The 15,611-nt window shown below is 36.7% G+C and overlaps 1 protein-coding gene across 2 annotated transcripts in view; it reads right to left on the reverse strand.

Moving 5' to 3' along the window:
• Positions 1-273: 273 nt before the first annotated feature.
• Positions 274-15,611, reverse strand: part of LOC121322137 (neuropilin-2-like) — a 51,705-nt gene continuing 36,367 nt past the window's right edge. Inside the window, exons 11-17 of one of the 2 annotated variants that reach the window (XM_041261678.1) lie at positions 15,042-15,143; positions 14,217-14,408; positions 11,157-11,422; positions 10,792-10,888; positions 10,475-10,507; positions 3,109-3,174; positions 274-1,994 (exon numbers count right to left, since the gene is read on the reverse strand). In XM_041261678.1, the coding sequence (XP_041117612.1) occupies positions 1,705-1,994; positions 3,109-3,174; positions 10,475-10,507; positions 10,792-10,888; positions 11,157-11,422; positions 14,217-14,408; positions 15,042-15,143 (1,046 nt within the window). In that variant the 3' untranslated portion in view covers positions 274-1,704. Of the gene's footprint in view, positions 1,995-3,108; positions 3,175-3,779; positions 7,610-10,474; positions 10,508-10,791; positions 10,889-11,156; positions 11,423-14,216; positions 14,409-15,041; positions 15,144-15,611 lie in introns of those variants that run through there. The other variant, XM_041261679.1, reaches the window with a different exon arrangement.

Genomic DNA, 15,611 nt, shown 5'->3' on the forward strand with positions numbered 1-15,611 from the left:
GTGTGTGATCCTTAAAACAAAGCCCCCTCCCTTCATTTTGATACTGGAGATTCAATTATATTTTCATCTGTGAAAGTGTATTTCTTCCAAGGCCAAATTCAATGAAAGTCTGGCACAGTGCCTATATAAACGTATTTGTGGACAGGTAGAGGGAATGAATCCATAAGCTTTTATTTAAAGGAAAATGTATAACAAAAGAAAAAAAATAGAATAGGACCTGTGTCTCTTAAATACTTACAGTTGTAACATGTAACACAATAGAATTCACACAACTTAACCTTATCAATTGTTTATTAAATAATAATAAAAAAAGACATTTTCTGTACAAAGTCTATAAACAATGTTTTTGAACATTAGACCAGTGCCAGGATTAAATTTGCCCCCCTGTCCCAGACAGAAGATGTAATACTATCAATTCCAAAGTAAATTTCTATCAGGCTTGTTCCAAGGCACTTGGCAAAGAGTCAATAAAGTTGAATTAGTGGCTGCTGAAAAATTGACTTGACTCTCCTGTTTCAGTCACCAGCTGAGCAGAATTAATTTACAGTGCTTTCAGCATCTTGCAATCAGTTTGTTATATTCAATTGTCCATGTACACCTTGAATTCTTGCTCAGTTTCAGCCGAATGCAGCTCTAAGGGGTTGTTTTTGTGTGTGTGCCGGTGTGTGTCTGAGGTACAGTTAAGAAATGCAGAGGGACTGGAAATCTTAGAACAGGGAAACCTGAATGCCAAGCAAATCAGCTCAGATCAGTTGCTCGTCGAGTTTTAAGTTTCTTTTAATAATAAAATAAATAAAATAAAAAAGTGCAAGGCCTAGGCCTAAAGGCTTCTTCGGTTAAATCCAGGAGCTAGTATTTTTCAATGGCTCTTCTCCAAGAACAGTTATCTTAAGGCTCATCAGTGTTGTATCCATAATGTGGCTTCTGGGTTTTTACTTTGTTAATCTGTATCCACACAAACCTACAGTTTATGAACTTGTTGGAATGTGGTTTTCATTTGTCTTTAAAAATAGTATGTCCTCCATTAACGGGCAAAAATGAGGTACCTACAGGCTAAAGCTCTGAAAGTAGCACAGATCATTATCTAAAGCCAACAGCAATCCATAGGTTGCATTGGACAAAATTGAAGTTCACAAGTAGCTTCTAGGCTACACCAAAGTAGACACATGAAATCTTCTTCAATGGTCTATTTCATTAAAAGAAACCAAATGTCCAATAGTTTTGGCCAAATACATCGGTATTCAGAACGATTTTTTTTTTTTTTCAAAGTAAAAGTCTAACATGGTAAACACACTGCACTTGGGGGGAAAAAAAACCTGGTGGCCATCAGAAATACAACTGCTTAATAAGAACAGCAATCTTTAAGAGTCACAATATATTTTGTCTTTAGCAAAAATTATCCTCACAAAGCAAGAAGATCCATTGACAGCAGACCAAAAATGTCAAGGATCCTTGATCATTGCTCTTTTCAATTTCACCAGTCAGCAGATTAAAAATCTATAGCTTTTTTTCTTTTGGAATAGGCATTTTCTGATATGTACAGCACCCACAAAACAGTCAATCCCTTAGGGTACATTTGCAGATGCAAATGAAGTCCCACTGGTTAAAACAGCAAAGCTTTATTACCGATGGGTGAGTTCTGTCACTCATTGACTCATATTGAAGTTGGCAAACAGTCTGGTATGGCACTGTGTTGCTGTCGAATCATGCTTCGGAGCAACACCTTTGCTGGTTGATTTTAACTTTATGCTTGATCCCGTCGTAAAGCTCAAAGTTGTAGTTCTCCAGGGTGGTGGAGCTCCGCGAGGAGAGCCCGCTGTAGGAACATGAACAGTAAAGAAGGAGTCCAGCACAGACGGCTCCTAGAAGGACCCCTAAAGAGCTCATGGCGATGATGGTGACGAGGATGGGATCCAATGAATACAGCCAGTTCTTGTCCTTTTCAGATATCTGAGTGGCGGGAACACCAGCCGAAGGTCCTGGAGTGACCCAATCTGGAAGTAGAAAAGGCATTGTTTGAATATCTTTTTGATTTTTGAAACAGCATGACGAAAGGTGAAATAGAAAACACATTTGATTTAACAGAGTAACTGGAAAACATAAAAAAAAAAATTATGCTCTTTCTCTTCCTAATAGTTTGTTAAACAGAATGTTGGTTTAGGATCTGGAGTTTCTTGGCTTTCATAAGCATCATTACAAATTCCTCTTTCAGAGCTGAAAGTAAGTTGCCAAAACCACCCCAAAATAAAAACAGTTTCTATATAAACCTTAGAGCAATCTCGACTCCAGAGACCTCAAAATGCAAAGTCTCAGATGCCTCATTTGAAACCATTTTACCAACACAATACTCCACACAGATTATGTTAATATTACCTGGCCAAAGCTAATAAAAAAAATAAAAAAAACTCCCAGTATTTTATTAATATAATTTTGGCAATTTGGATGTATGTAATTTAGCACAAATTGGCCAAGTTAAACAAAAGCCTAAAATAATTTGTATAATTGTTAGGTATAAGGCAATACATGCAATTCTTCCAAATAAATGTTTCTTGTTTATGTGTAACTTAGTGACTGGATCCTAAGGGATTTACTGTGGCCTTAGAGCTAGTCAAAAAGTGATTAATAATAAACACTAAAAATTCCAAATTAGTTCTGTAAAATCCCAACCCTTTCTAAGAAGTATATTTGATTCAGTGCTTAAACTTACCACTTCGCTTCACTTTACTTTTGGGAAAGTATGACATACTGGTACAGAAGCTGATGAGATTGATTTCCTTAGCAAAGTGCCGTGCTATTTATACAGATTTCTTTTTTAAAAGGTTAGTCAGACTATTTTTTGAGTGGACAACTACATTCCTAATGCAGCGGCCCTTGGTGCCTACTGACAAGTAACAAGCCTTTAAAAACCTCCTGCTTATTAACAGTTTTACATTTTTCTAATTTGCTTGGCGTGAAAAAGGCTTCAAAGATTGAAGGGTTTGCAGGTCTGTAAATTACCCACACAGAACAAATCAGCGAGGAGTCTGAAATGTCCAAATCAAAGAAAAGATGTTTCTCTTTCACCAGAAAGCAGCAACAGTTAAAACAGAACATACTAAGAAGACATACCTGCATTAGCTCGGTCCTTGCCGTTCAGCATCCAGCTGTCCCCGAAGCCTTTGACTACCCAATCGTCTGTTTAAAATAAAATAAATGGTAAACTTCAGTCTTTTTATTCTACAGCAAGGTTGGGCATCTATTTGCATATAATGTATCCCTGAAAGTATGCTTTGAGACAAAAAAAAAATGCAAATATATAACAAACTTATGGCAAATCAAAATTCTTTTTTTTTTTTAACAATTACACAGTTCTGCAGTTTGAAAACATTTATAAACTAAAACACAAAGGATGACATCAGCTTATGGGTTTATTTTATTTGAGGTACTGGTAATGACAACACTGTCAAGTGGATCCACAGTGTGTATTTGTATAGCTGTACCTAGTACTTTACCCATTAATGATTCAGTAGTGAAGCTTCATGACTAGCCTATAGTACAGTGTGTGTTGGGTCTATCTCACAAAGTGCTTTGAGGGCAAACAAACAAATGTACAAACCAACTGTTCAAATATAAATTCCTTAATATATTAATAAGAAACAGAACATTCTGATGCCATGCTGATGTAATTTTAAGGCAGTGATAATGAAATGTGTATGACATTGTAAAACTTTTTTTTTTTTTTTTTTTTATCTCTCATGGACATAACATTTTTTTAAAGAGAAGAGAGCAAGATTTTTTTAATTTATTTTTTAGAAAAATATCATTTTTATTACATTCCACACATTACATCTCCATAAAATCCCACAAGCGAAAAGATTTCTTGATTTCTTACAAACAGGCTATGAGCTGAAGTGCACGATGAGCATGGCTCAGAATATGTAACAATCACAGTCTAAGCATTACATTCACAAACATAGGACACGAAGGATACAGAAGAAATCTGCTTGATTAAGAATACGATTGTATTAAATAAATAAAACATCAAATAAAGTTATGGAGAAGCCAGCAATGCAATTACTGACCAGGAAAGAGCTTCCAGGAATTAAATCAGCAAAGGAGATAATAAGATCCCAAGAATACTAACTACATTTTTATGAAGAAACTGTCTTATACACAGCAAATGATTGAGCTTTCTCTACATTCTGATGTACAAAAATAGTGAACATTTCAGTCTTAAATTCTCATCTGGTGAAATACTTGTGGCTTAAATAGTTTCATTCTATGTCCCCATCCTAGACCAGTTTTGAACTTGTCAGTTGGCTGTTGTACATAAAACCACTGCAGGCTTCCCAATAAAAAACTGCAACGATTGCACTATGAGTCAAAAGCCGCTGCTTCACTGCTTGGCATAGTTTATTCTTTCATTTTTTAACTTCAAGACTGCTGGAAAATTCTAACAGTAAGTGCTTTTTCTCATTAGTATTTTGTTCATGAATGGGGAGGAACTTACTGCAGGCTTAATAAATGTTATCTTATCCATTAACTAATTACAAATATTAAGAGCTTTAAAATAATTCATGGAGAGTGACAGAACCTAAAGTTGATTTAAATATACATTGTGGAAGCATGCCAATGTATCCCCAAGTATTTCTGTCTTTATAAATACTTAAAAAAAAAAAAAAAAAATTCTTTCCACAAGTGCTATAGGTTCAAAATGTCAGAGAACATACTTGCAATTTTTTTAAATCCCCTGTACTGTTTTGCATTTTTTTTCTAATTCCTTTATAAACAATTGGAAATAAACCAGCATTTCTTCAGATAACTGTCTGCACAGCAAACAAAAAGCCACAATCTTTTGTAGGACAATGTGAACTGTGGTTTGATCTGTTGGCTGATGTTTGTATTGCCAAATCAGGCACTACAAACATGCATCATTTACAAGGTCCTGGTACCTGGCATTCCTGAATAACCTGATGTGTACATGAACACATAAATAGACAGATCCTCACATTGACAGGTATGCCAACATGAGATCCTTAACAAAAAATGGTTTCATAAACAGAACAAGGATTTGTTAACTGATTATTCTCTAGACTATAACAACAATAAACAGTAAAACGTGAAAGCAGTAGCTGGATTTATGATGAGATCTTTATACTGAAAGACTATTAAGACATCCCAGGAAACTCCCAGAGTTCAGTGTGATCTATCTGTGTTGATGTTCTAAAGAGCTGATTGAAGAGGCAGGCAGCCCTTCTGCTTCAGACTGTGCATCAGGTTTAAAAAAAAAAAAGTGATCTGATCTGTGAACCGGTTCGAACCACCCGAAATTTATAATATACAAACAAATGCATTATCTGCATGCATCAGTTGATCCAGATGTAAAATGTAACTGGATTTTTTTTTTTTTCAAACCACATATTGGTAATATTATCGTTTCATAGCTCTTAATAAAGAATGTGGATTGACTTCAGGCAACATATGGAAGCCGTGGAACCATCTTTTGTAATACAATAAGCACTTTGAACGACTCCTCCAATGTCTAAGCAATAAAATGATCGAGATTGGGATTCTAATTAGGCATGAGTCAGCTTTGAAAGGCTTGGAGTTGCAGTATAAATGCTTTTCTATTGGATACAATTCTGTACCAGACTTGTAAGCTTCTTTCTATCTCCCGAACATCACTAGGCTTTAACTTCTGAAGCGGAGTTAAAGCCCAGAGGCCCATAAACATGTAAACACACCCAAGCACCAACTTCATTTCGCCCCACAATATATCCGTGTAAGGACTGCAGGTACTAGTAACTTTAGAATAACACCATTGAACAAGAACAGAATCAGAAACATGTTGATTTCATTCCAGGCCTAGTTGTGCTCTGAAACTACAAGCATTGTGAGTTATAAAGTCCTTTATATTGTTTATTTATCACTCACTCCTGATCTTTTTTTTTTTGCTTTAGATGAGGCAGATGGAAGTCCCACAGCATGTAACCTACTGTTACAGCTATGTGGGACTCCAGCAGCACTTGCATGGGTTTTTGCCATAATGAATTCCCAGAGTGTTAAAAAGGAGTAACTGCTCATGATAAATTTAGTAAGCCAAAAAAGCATTGCAATCTTGTTGCTAAGGCAGCCTAACTTATTCAGTGCCACATCCAAAGCAGTTAAGTGCCTTGGGAATTGCCACTTGTAAGCAAATCCTCTCCAGCTAATCTAGTAGACACACTCAGCATCACTCGACTGCACTTTTTCATTAAACAAAAAGAAAAAAAAGAAAAAAGGCCAGACTTAGACAGCACCCCAAAGTTTTAAGGCCAGTTTTTTTTCATGTAAAGTTAACAGCATCACAGGCTTCTAACAAACAAGGCTACGTAAGGCAACTAGAAGCCCTTTGCATATGATGAACGCAACGTTTCATGTCACAAGTGAGCAAATACAATAAGATTTATACTTTTTTTTTTTTTTTTACTTTCCGCTGGACAGCAGAAACCATTTATCCCTTGGTCTTAGCATGAATATGTTCCTTTAATATTGTCTGCCAGCAATTACTGTATTGTACTGTTCAGTGTAGATGAACAGGAAGTCGCATCCTCCTGATAGTTCTTGGAGAAGGTTTTAGCAAGAAGTTAATCAGTTTTTAAAAGCAGAGCAGGTTGATACAAAGCTAATTCCAAATCACAGAAACCTCTGCCATTCCAGAACTTGACGAATGAATAATGTATGCTATTGTTGGAGTCCAGCTGAAATTTATTTATTTATTTTTTAACTGAAATAAAGCTCTGTGCTAAGCTTGGAATGCCTCTCTTTCTGTCTGTCTGCTGCATCACTGAGCACTGTATACCCACCACGAGGTTGTGGAGTTCTTACTGAGGTGAAAGGATCACATGGGTACCATTTTAGAAACTGAATTCTTTCATGTGATGCAAAATAACAGCCTTGGACCAGAAGTGGAATTTCACTTCCCTGCCCTTACTATTTGTTCTGAGCATTCAGTATTTGGATACAATCAAAGCAAGCTCATATTTTAATGATATATCGTGATATTTAGGATCCTGAAAGAATTGTAAGCAGGATTTGTGCCAAAACTAAGCCCACCTCAACCATGTCTGAAGCATTCTCTCAGACAGACACCCTCCTCGCCGTGATCTATAATTGGATTGTAGTCTATTTGTCATTCCTATTTATTTTTGATTCCCAGATGCAGCATCCAATAGAAAAAAAAGGCAGCAATTTTTTTCCATCAACAAATGGTATAAAAAGTGTAATTTTAGGCAACATGACAGTCACTTTTTTTTGTTTTGTTTTGTGTTTTTGTTTTTTCTAAGCGCGTGCGTTAGAGTCCCTTCTCAGCACTGGGGGCTGTGGTCCTCCTTTTCTAGTTTTATAGTCAGGGTGGGCTCCACGCCGGTTACGGCGCTGCTGGGATACGGGCTGTTTTTGTAGGCGATGGAGTGCTGGCTCTTCTTGGCCGCATAGCGGTACCGGTGGCAGTAGAGAACCATCACCAACACGAGGGGCACCATCACCAAGAGGGCACCTCCCCCGGCCATTACGTAATACCAGTAGGTTGGGATGGGTTGCACTGACACCGAGTCTACTGTGGGTTCGCTCCCTCCAGGAAGGGTGCCCCCTATTGGAGAGACACAGAAGAATTGGCTTGGGTAGGGAAGCATCCCGACTAATTTTTAAAACACGTACCCCCACATGTACACAGACACACACAGACACTTGCATGCTTAATCAACAGCCAATATGGCTGTTCTAACTTATTTGTCTAGCCTGTTATACATGGAGAGTCAGAAGTAATGGGCTTGTTAGTTTTCTTTGTACAACACTGCAAACACAATCCACTTACAAATGCTAAAGTCATTTCTGAGTATTGTGTGTCATCTTAAAATTACAGAGATTTACTTAAGTAGCAGTGGGAAGCAAATGCAAAGCTGCCACATAACAGACACCAGTGCAAATAATCATTTTATTCTCTGCTAAATTAGTTTAAAAAGTAACTCCCAATTCAGAAATTTTACTGAAAGAACAACACAGCTTTACAATGTTGTTCATTTTTCCTTTTTTAATATATCTCACTGGGATATATTCTCCCACACCCACCCTCTACACATCACCTCCTTCACCCCTAATCTCACCCTTTCCCTCATGACCTGTCTTAATTGTCACAATGGGATTAGCTGCCAGTTAGAGATGTGATTGGCTGATGGTGGCAGCAGCTATATATGATGACAACGGTCTCAGTGCAGGCCTGGTCAATGGAACTCATTTCCACTCTGACAGCTTCCATTACAGTCAGCCAGTGAAATAAATTACCTTTTAGACCTGGACTGAATTTTAATCCATGCGCCATTAGAATGCCTGTCACACTTTCCAGACAGTATAAAATTCAGTTGCCAAAAAGCGGGGGAACGACGACGACGGACATTTGAATTTGAATATAAACTAGCTATCTGAGATACAGCAAAACAACAGTGAAATCTATACCAGTGAGATGTCCCATACGGAAAAAAATATATTGCAGTATATGTCAACGCAACAGAAATATTTTTAAAATACACGGTAACATATTGTCATCTCTCTCCTAAATATATGTTGTATAGTGAAATATATTTTTTAATATATTCTCATACATTTCAGAAAACATTCAAAATATATTGCAGTACATTCCTACAAGAATACAATACATATTTTATAGCTGGCAGAATACTAAAATATATTTTGGATTTCATTAAAATATATTGCATTCTAAAAAAAATGCAATATATATACATTCTAAAAAAAAGGCTACTTTGCATGCCATATTTGACTAATAAAGGGAAAACAAAGGAACACTTGTATATTGTAGTTTTGATTTATTATTCATTTGTTTTTATCCTTTCCTGAAGAAGTTTAACACTTTATTTTCACACAAAAGTCATTATTGTCTTGACACAAAACAACTTTATAAATTACATTACCTCACAGTACAAGGAATCAGGGACCTAAATAGCATATGGCCGGAGAGGGGCATGCTGGGACAGAGCGTTTGGACTTTCTATCGGGTCTGTTCCCCTTTTCGGTTGCTAATCCTGTTGTTATTATCCCCTTATGTGTAGTACCATCCTCTCCTGTCTGGGGTAAGTGTGTTTGTATGAGTCATTTGGTGTGACCCCCTGTCTCTTCCCTACTGTGTGTTGAATTCCCTGACTTGTGTTATGCTCTGTAGCTGTATGGGTTGGGTGAATAAAACTTGGTTGATTAAACTCTATTGAATCTGTCATCAATTCTGGGTAGAATGGATGTGTAGCAATAATGTTATGATATGTTATAAAATATTACAATATAAATCTAAATATTGCAAAAATATATATGGAATGTTTCCTTATATTTTGTTTTATGGACATTTTATATATTTAAATATATTTTTGACATATATTCCAAACATATTTCAAAGTATATGAAAGCGTTCCCTTATATTTCATAGTATATGTTTGGATATATTTGAAAATATATGTCAATGAATGGCTAAAATATATTTAAATATATACAATTATATATTTTTACAATGTATTAATATATTTTGTGGGCATTTTTTAAATATTTTTAATGTTTTAAAAATATATATTTTAAATATATTGTATATTTCTTTCTGTATGGGGTTAAACAGTTAATAGCTTGTGGATTCACAATGGGACTTTACCATAAGTGAGTGAACTTTGTGTGCTGCAGTTTTGGTAACTTTAACAGCATGCACATTTCTCTGCAAATCTTCATTTCATCAAGCCACAGACTCCCACAGAGAAATTGAACTGCAGTGTACATTCTGTGCAACCTTCCCAAGCTACTAGTTTTAAAAGACATTTGCTTCTTCTTGAAATGCCATTTAAAAAAATGCCCTTACAACAACATCTGCTTTTAATATGATGTGCATTTTTTTTTTTTTTTTTTTTTTTTACGTCAACCAACCGGTTTGTTATTACTTGCAACAGAAGGACTTTGTGTATTGCTCTCCAGTTTGCTGGTAATCTTTCACGGCAGTGTTTACAAAATAGGTGTGATATAAAAATAGATATGTAAATTTATACCAATGGAATTTAATTATAGTAAAACAAACAAAAAAAAAAAACATCACCAACCTAACCACACCTAGTATTGGTCCAATAGCTGGGAATCCAAACTCTTAACAACAAATGATTTCATTGCCCTGTCAAGCTAAACCTGAGACTTGTGAGCTTGTTTTACAAACCAACAAACTTTATGAATAGGTTCAGTTCTTGACTCATTTCAGATTATTCGTCTCTTATATAAGAAAAATGTCAGAGTTTGAGGGTATTGTTTGCTGTTGTAACTGTAGGACCAAAGCTTTGTCAATGGATTAATGTAGTTACACCACATAATCCTGCATAGCAAAACAGCCCCTGCCATTTACAACTGTGCCACATATTTAGCAATAAGCACAAGGACGAGTAAAAATACAGTAAATGAATTATGCAAAATGGAAGCTTACCTATGGTTTCAGGGTGAAATGCTGTGAAGGGTTCTGGAAAAAAAAAAAAAAAAAAAAAAAACAAAGAGAATGTTTTTAAGAAAGTGAATCAAATAAACACATATTAAAAATACATTTACAACAAAGATACAACAATGTTAGGAACATCTTACTTTAAACAACTGTTTTTCTACTTTTAAACTATAACCTAAACATATTTTACATTATAAAATGATTAGGCTTGTCATGTTGTTTTGTTTTTTTTTGCCTGATTTGAAATCAGCAAGGCTGTAGGAATTCCTTCATACAATACACGATCCAATCATTTGTGTACTTACGAGTGCATTCATTGACTGGGATGCTGGTTGATATGTGAATATTATCAATTGCAATATCTCCTTTGAATCCATGGTCTATATCTGCCTCCATCACAATCTGACAAGAAGAATGAAAAGAAGACGTCAGCCAGCAACAGAACATAGAGGTACTACAAATTTTAAAAGCTCATCAAGACCTCTAAGCCATATAGTATACAACTGGTAACCAGATAGTTAATATGTATGACAGTCAACAGTATAATCCCCTGGTAATTTATACAATGTAGACATTTGTGCTTCATGGTTATCAAACAGAAGACATGTCTTGTTGCTAGCATAAGGTTAGCTTGGGAAATAAAGGGCTGCTGCCATTGCTAATGCTGTACCCGGTATTCCTTGGGGGACTCTGGCAGTACGGTTCTTCCTTCCTTCCACACACTGCCCTGGTCGCCCCTCACAGACCACAGAGTAGCCTCTTGTTGGTCAGTTTCACTCATCAGCACGCGAAGACTCCCAACGTTGGCCCCCCGCATGTGGTACCAGAACACCATGCAGAGCTGCCCCCCCAAAGCAGAAACTGGGGGGCTGAGCAACTTAGCACGAAGCCCTTCCGTCTTCTGGCTAGCTTCCACATACAAATAGTTGCCATTTTCTGAAAGAAAAATAGTAGGTATATATATATATATATATATATATATATAATATATATATATATATATATATATATTAGTGCTCCTTCATTGCTCCCTCGCTATTATGTGGGGGGGGGGGACAATATGAGCATTGTAACTGAAGAGCATTATAAACGGGGGAGGGTTGGGGGCGCCACGGGACACATAACAAAACACATCTGACTAAAATTACAAAATAAATTAACTCCCTTTCTATGATGCACATATAGCGAAGCAAAAATGTAACTTTCCATGAATTAACCATGCATAAAGCACCATGTAATCAATGCTATATTTTGTACAAAAAGAAAAGGTAACATTCCCACTCATGGATCATTTCAATTCGTAGTTTTTAAACTATAAATAGCCTGGCTAAATGGTGGTCGGGAGTTCAATTTGAAGTGCAAGAAGGAGAGTGGGTTGGGAGAGGGGAAGAGAGAATGGGCTCGCCCCAGGTTCGGCTGCTGGGGCGAGGCTGAAGCGAAGCTGAAGTGTCTCGTCTCCCGAAGAAAGCCACAGCTCCTCTCGCAGCAAAAAAGTAAATACACTCGGAAAGATAACTACGTAAATGCCAAATATTTACTTAGTTATAAAATGAATGCTGAATAAGATGTCTGTGTTATAAAGTGCCAGGGCAGCTTTTCTTCAGTTCAGACACTGTATCAAAAGTGAGAGACAGAAACAGAACTTAGACAGAGAAGTTGTTTACAGTGTGAACAACATCTATAATGTATTTACTGTAGCAATATTGCATGAATCACTAGTATAGGGAATTGGGGGACATGCTGCAGAAGTGTTATATCCAAGGCACCTTATAACCGAGAGCCTTGAAAAAGGGCTTGAAAAATTACAAATATGATAACTTACATTCCTTCTCTGCAAATCTAATCAAAGCGTGGGTTGCTCCCTAAAAATGTTTTTTTTTTTTCATCCACAGGGATAACTAAGCTGTTATCTGATTTCTTTTTTTAAAACCTTGAGGAACCTCATAGACGACATGTAGGCAAAATTGATCAAACTGAAATTATTTTCTTGAGATAAGAACTATTTTGTTTGTCATTGCTGTTTTTGTGATAACATTTTTTAGTGAATACAGTTTTATATAGTATATGGTTCTTTTGTTTTGTATTCATTTATTATTGGAAAAAAACGATCGCTTATCACCCACACATCTTTTGTCTGATGTCTGACCACCAAGCATGTCTTTGTATCCTGTTTACAAGAAGCTCGCCATTTGACAGAAATTGTGCTGTAATGCCTACTGTTGCTGATTTTGTGGTGCTCCATACACATGTGCAAAGCGACATGTGATTAGGAAAAAGCAGGATTCTTCTAGCAGTTCCTGCTGTAGCACCCACTGTAAACTATCAAATGTGAATAGGTGGCCAACTGCAGATATATGGTAGGTCCAGTGATTTATTGATTAGATGGTGAAAAACACCCTTTGAAAACTTTTTTAGATTAATAAAGGGTGCCTAATTATGCATTGCTTTTTAGGAAGTAGTCAGCCTCCAAGGTATTGTAGGACAAATGTGAACCATGTGGGGAGTTTAATTTTCTTTTCCATTGATCTCCTTGCTACAGAACGTAATTAGTGAGAGAGAAAATCCCCACTCCACTAGCCACATGACCATCCTAACCATCTGGGAATTCTTCAGATTAGCATAGCGAGGGTCACAACTTCCCTAGTGTCTGAAAGATTTGCGCAGTTCTAGAAAATTAGCAATTAGCATCATGGAAATTTCGCCAAAGATAAGTGAACAAAAACAATGCTTCAAAGCATTGTGTGGGTACTAACCTAAGCTGTAAATGGGTATTTAGGGTAAAAGCTTGGAAGAAAAATGCTATTGTTTGGGTATGGTATAACTACCATGTTGACCCCCAAATTTGTCTGAAGTAAGTACACGGTTTGGTAAAGAATTTACAATCTGCTTTTATAGATATTTCAGCCCTAACATATGGAACCCAGACTGCTTTCACATAAAGAGTAAGACTAGCAAGCTCTCAGGTGGTTAACAAGCGGTTTAAGAGAAAAGGAACAGATGCTGCAGGACCTAAAAGCAGGACCAGTCAAACATTTTTACAGACATTAAAGTCTTATTATTGGGAAAAAAGGAGAACAATTACGGGATCTCAGGGGATGGGAATTGAAAAGTTTGGTCAGAAAGAAGGAAACTGCTTCTCAGTTCCTCTGAAGGGTTTACATTAATTAAACATTATTATGCTGACAGGGGCTGAGACAGAAACCTGTAGGAAGCCAAGGCAGCCTCTCTAATTGTGATCTGAGACTCTGACAACAACAGCGGTGAGCTTCATTAGTTTGAAGGGAATTGAATCTCTAAAAGAACTCCGTTGGAGAATAAGAAAAGCGCTCCAGCATGTCTCAGTAGACAATGAAACAACGTTGCATTTACTAGCTGCTTGGTTTTAAAAGCAATTAAAATAAATACGAATATGTCATGCAAAAAGCCGGTCAAGGCCTGCATCCAAAGTGGCTATCTTATAAAACAAAAAGGAAATAAGTAAAACACAAAAGCTGCCTTCTACAGCTTAACCTATAAAGCTATTCATGTTGGGAGGAAGGTGAAAGGACGAAACTGGTAATATAATAGTATAACAGTCATTTTTCCTTTTTCCCCTCAGGGTAATGCTTTTCTATGTAGCCGCTATAGAGTGACAGTTAAAATTGTTCACTAAGTCTCAAGTCCTTTTACCGCAAGGCCTGCTTCAGTGAGACACATGGCTCAAGCCCCAGCTGCAGTAACAGTCGCTCACCATTTGAACCCAAGAGGTGGTCCTGGCTGGGCCCAGAGCCCAGAGTTCCACCAGTCCCGCGTGGGTGAAAGGCCCAATTGAAGTCAGATGAAGGGTCATGAGACCAGCCGCAGAGGTCGTTTGTCTCAATGCTGCCAAACTTGCAGCTGAAGCTGTAAGTGGAGTCAGTAAATTCCGGGGCTGTTTGCAGAACTGAAAGTAGAAAAAAAAATACATTAGAAAATTATCACAGGTTAATTAGAGACCTAAAACTCTTGTTTGAAATGTATACTTATGGGCCTGATGGGGCCAGACTCCTGATGATGATAATAATACTAATAATAATAATAATAATAATAATAATAATAATAATAATAATAATAATAATAATAATAATAATAATAATAATAATAATTTATTCTTCAAAACAGCTACAACAAGAAGAACACTTTGCAACAAGTTTAAATGGCCCTCCCTCTTAACTAGCCATGTAAGAAATAGACTACCCTTAGCAATAACAGCTGTTTAAGGCATACACTTGCACAGGGCCCCATATCTGGATCATTAGAATTCACAAGTTGGCTGTTATTACAGGTTTCTGTATCATTCAAAAATCTGCATTTTTGTGTTTTGACAGGAGGAGACACATGCTTCTCCTGATTGTAATGGACTAGTCGATAATATACTCAACAATAAGTTAGAAACAGAATGTACCACAGGTCTCCAGTAAGAGGGAGAACTGTTAGTGTCATATAACCTCCTGCGTTTTGCTCTGGATGCTGCTTAACTACACAGTGGTGTATTACACTCTCACTGCCCATATATAAAGACCGTTTGAAAACTCACCTTGTGTGATGCAGCCTGAGGGGTCACTGTGACACGGAGGCTCTGTCGTGATGTCTTCATTTCGCATGGTGGGAGTCAGGGTTTCAGCAGAGGAGGTGGTTTCTGCAAACAAACAAAAGTTCAGTTTAGATCAGTTTACATTTAAAGAAAGACATTTTTAGTGCCCCCCCCCCCAAAAAAAAATAAAACAAAACACCCAGTATGCACTTTTGATTCACAATGAATAATTTCCCAGCAGGTGAGAAGGCTTTGTATAAACAAAAGAAATAAGTGATGTATTATCCTATGTATTATCCACAGCCAAAATATGTATGCAGAAAAAAAAACAAAAAAAAAACTTTCTAGCTCAAGGACCCTATCCCTGACAGATGGAATAGCACTTAGAGTTCTTTACAGGTGAGTTTAAAAAACTGTTCAAAGCTGAGAAAAATTGCTTGCTTATGTTTTCAATGAGTATTGCGTAACTGTTCAAAACTAAAACTTAAAAAACGTTTACTATTTAAAAAAGAGGGAGAAAAGGCAGAATAACTGCTGATAATACTGTGACATAATAAAGTATTACTGGCATGC

This window comes from Polyodon spathula, chromosome 10 (assembly GCF_017654505.1).
Source record: "Polyodon spathula isolate WHYD16114869_AA chromosome 10, ASM1765450v1, whole genome shotgun sequence".
NCBI classification, from domain to species: Eukaryota; Metazoa; Chordata; class Actinopteri; order Acipenseriformes; family Polyodontidae; genus Polyodon; species Polyodon spathula.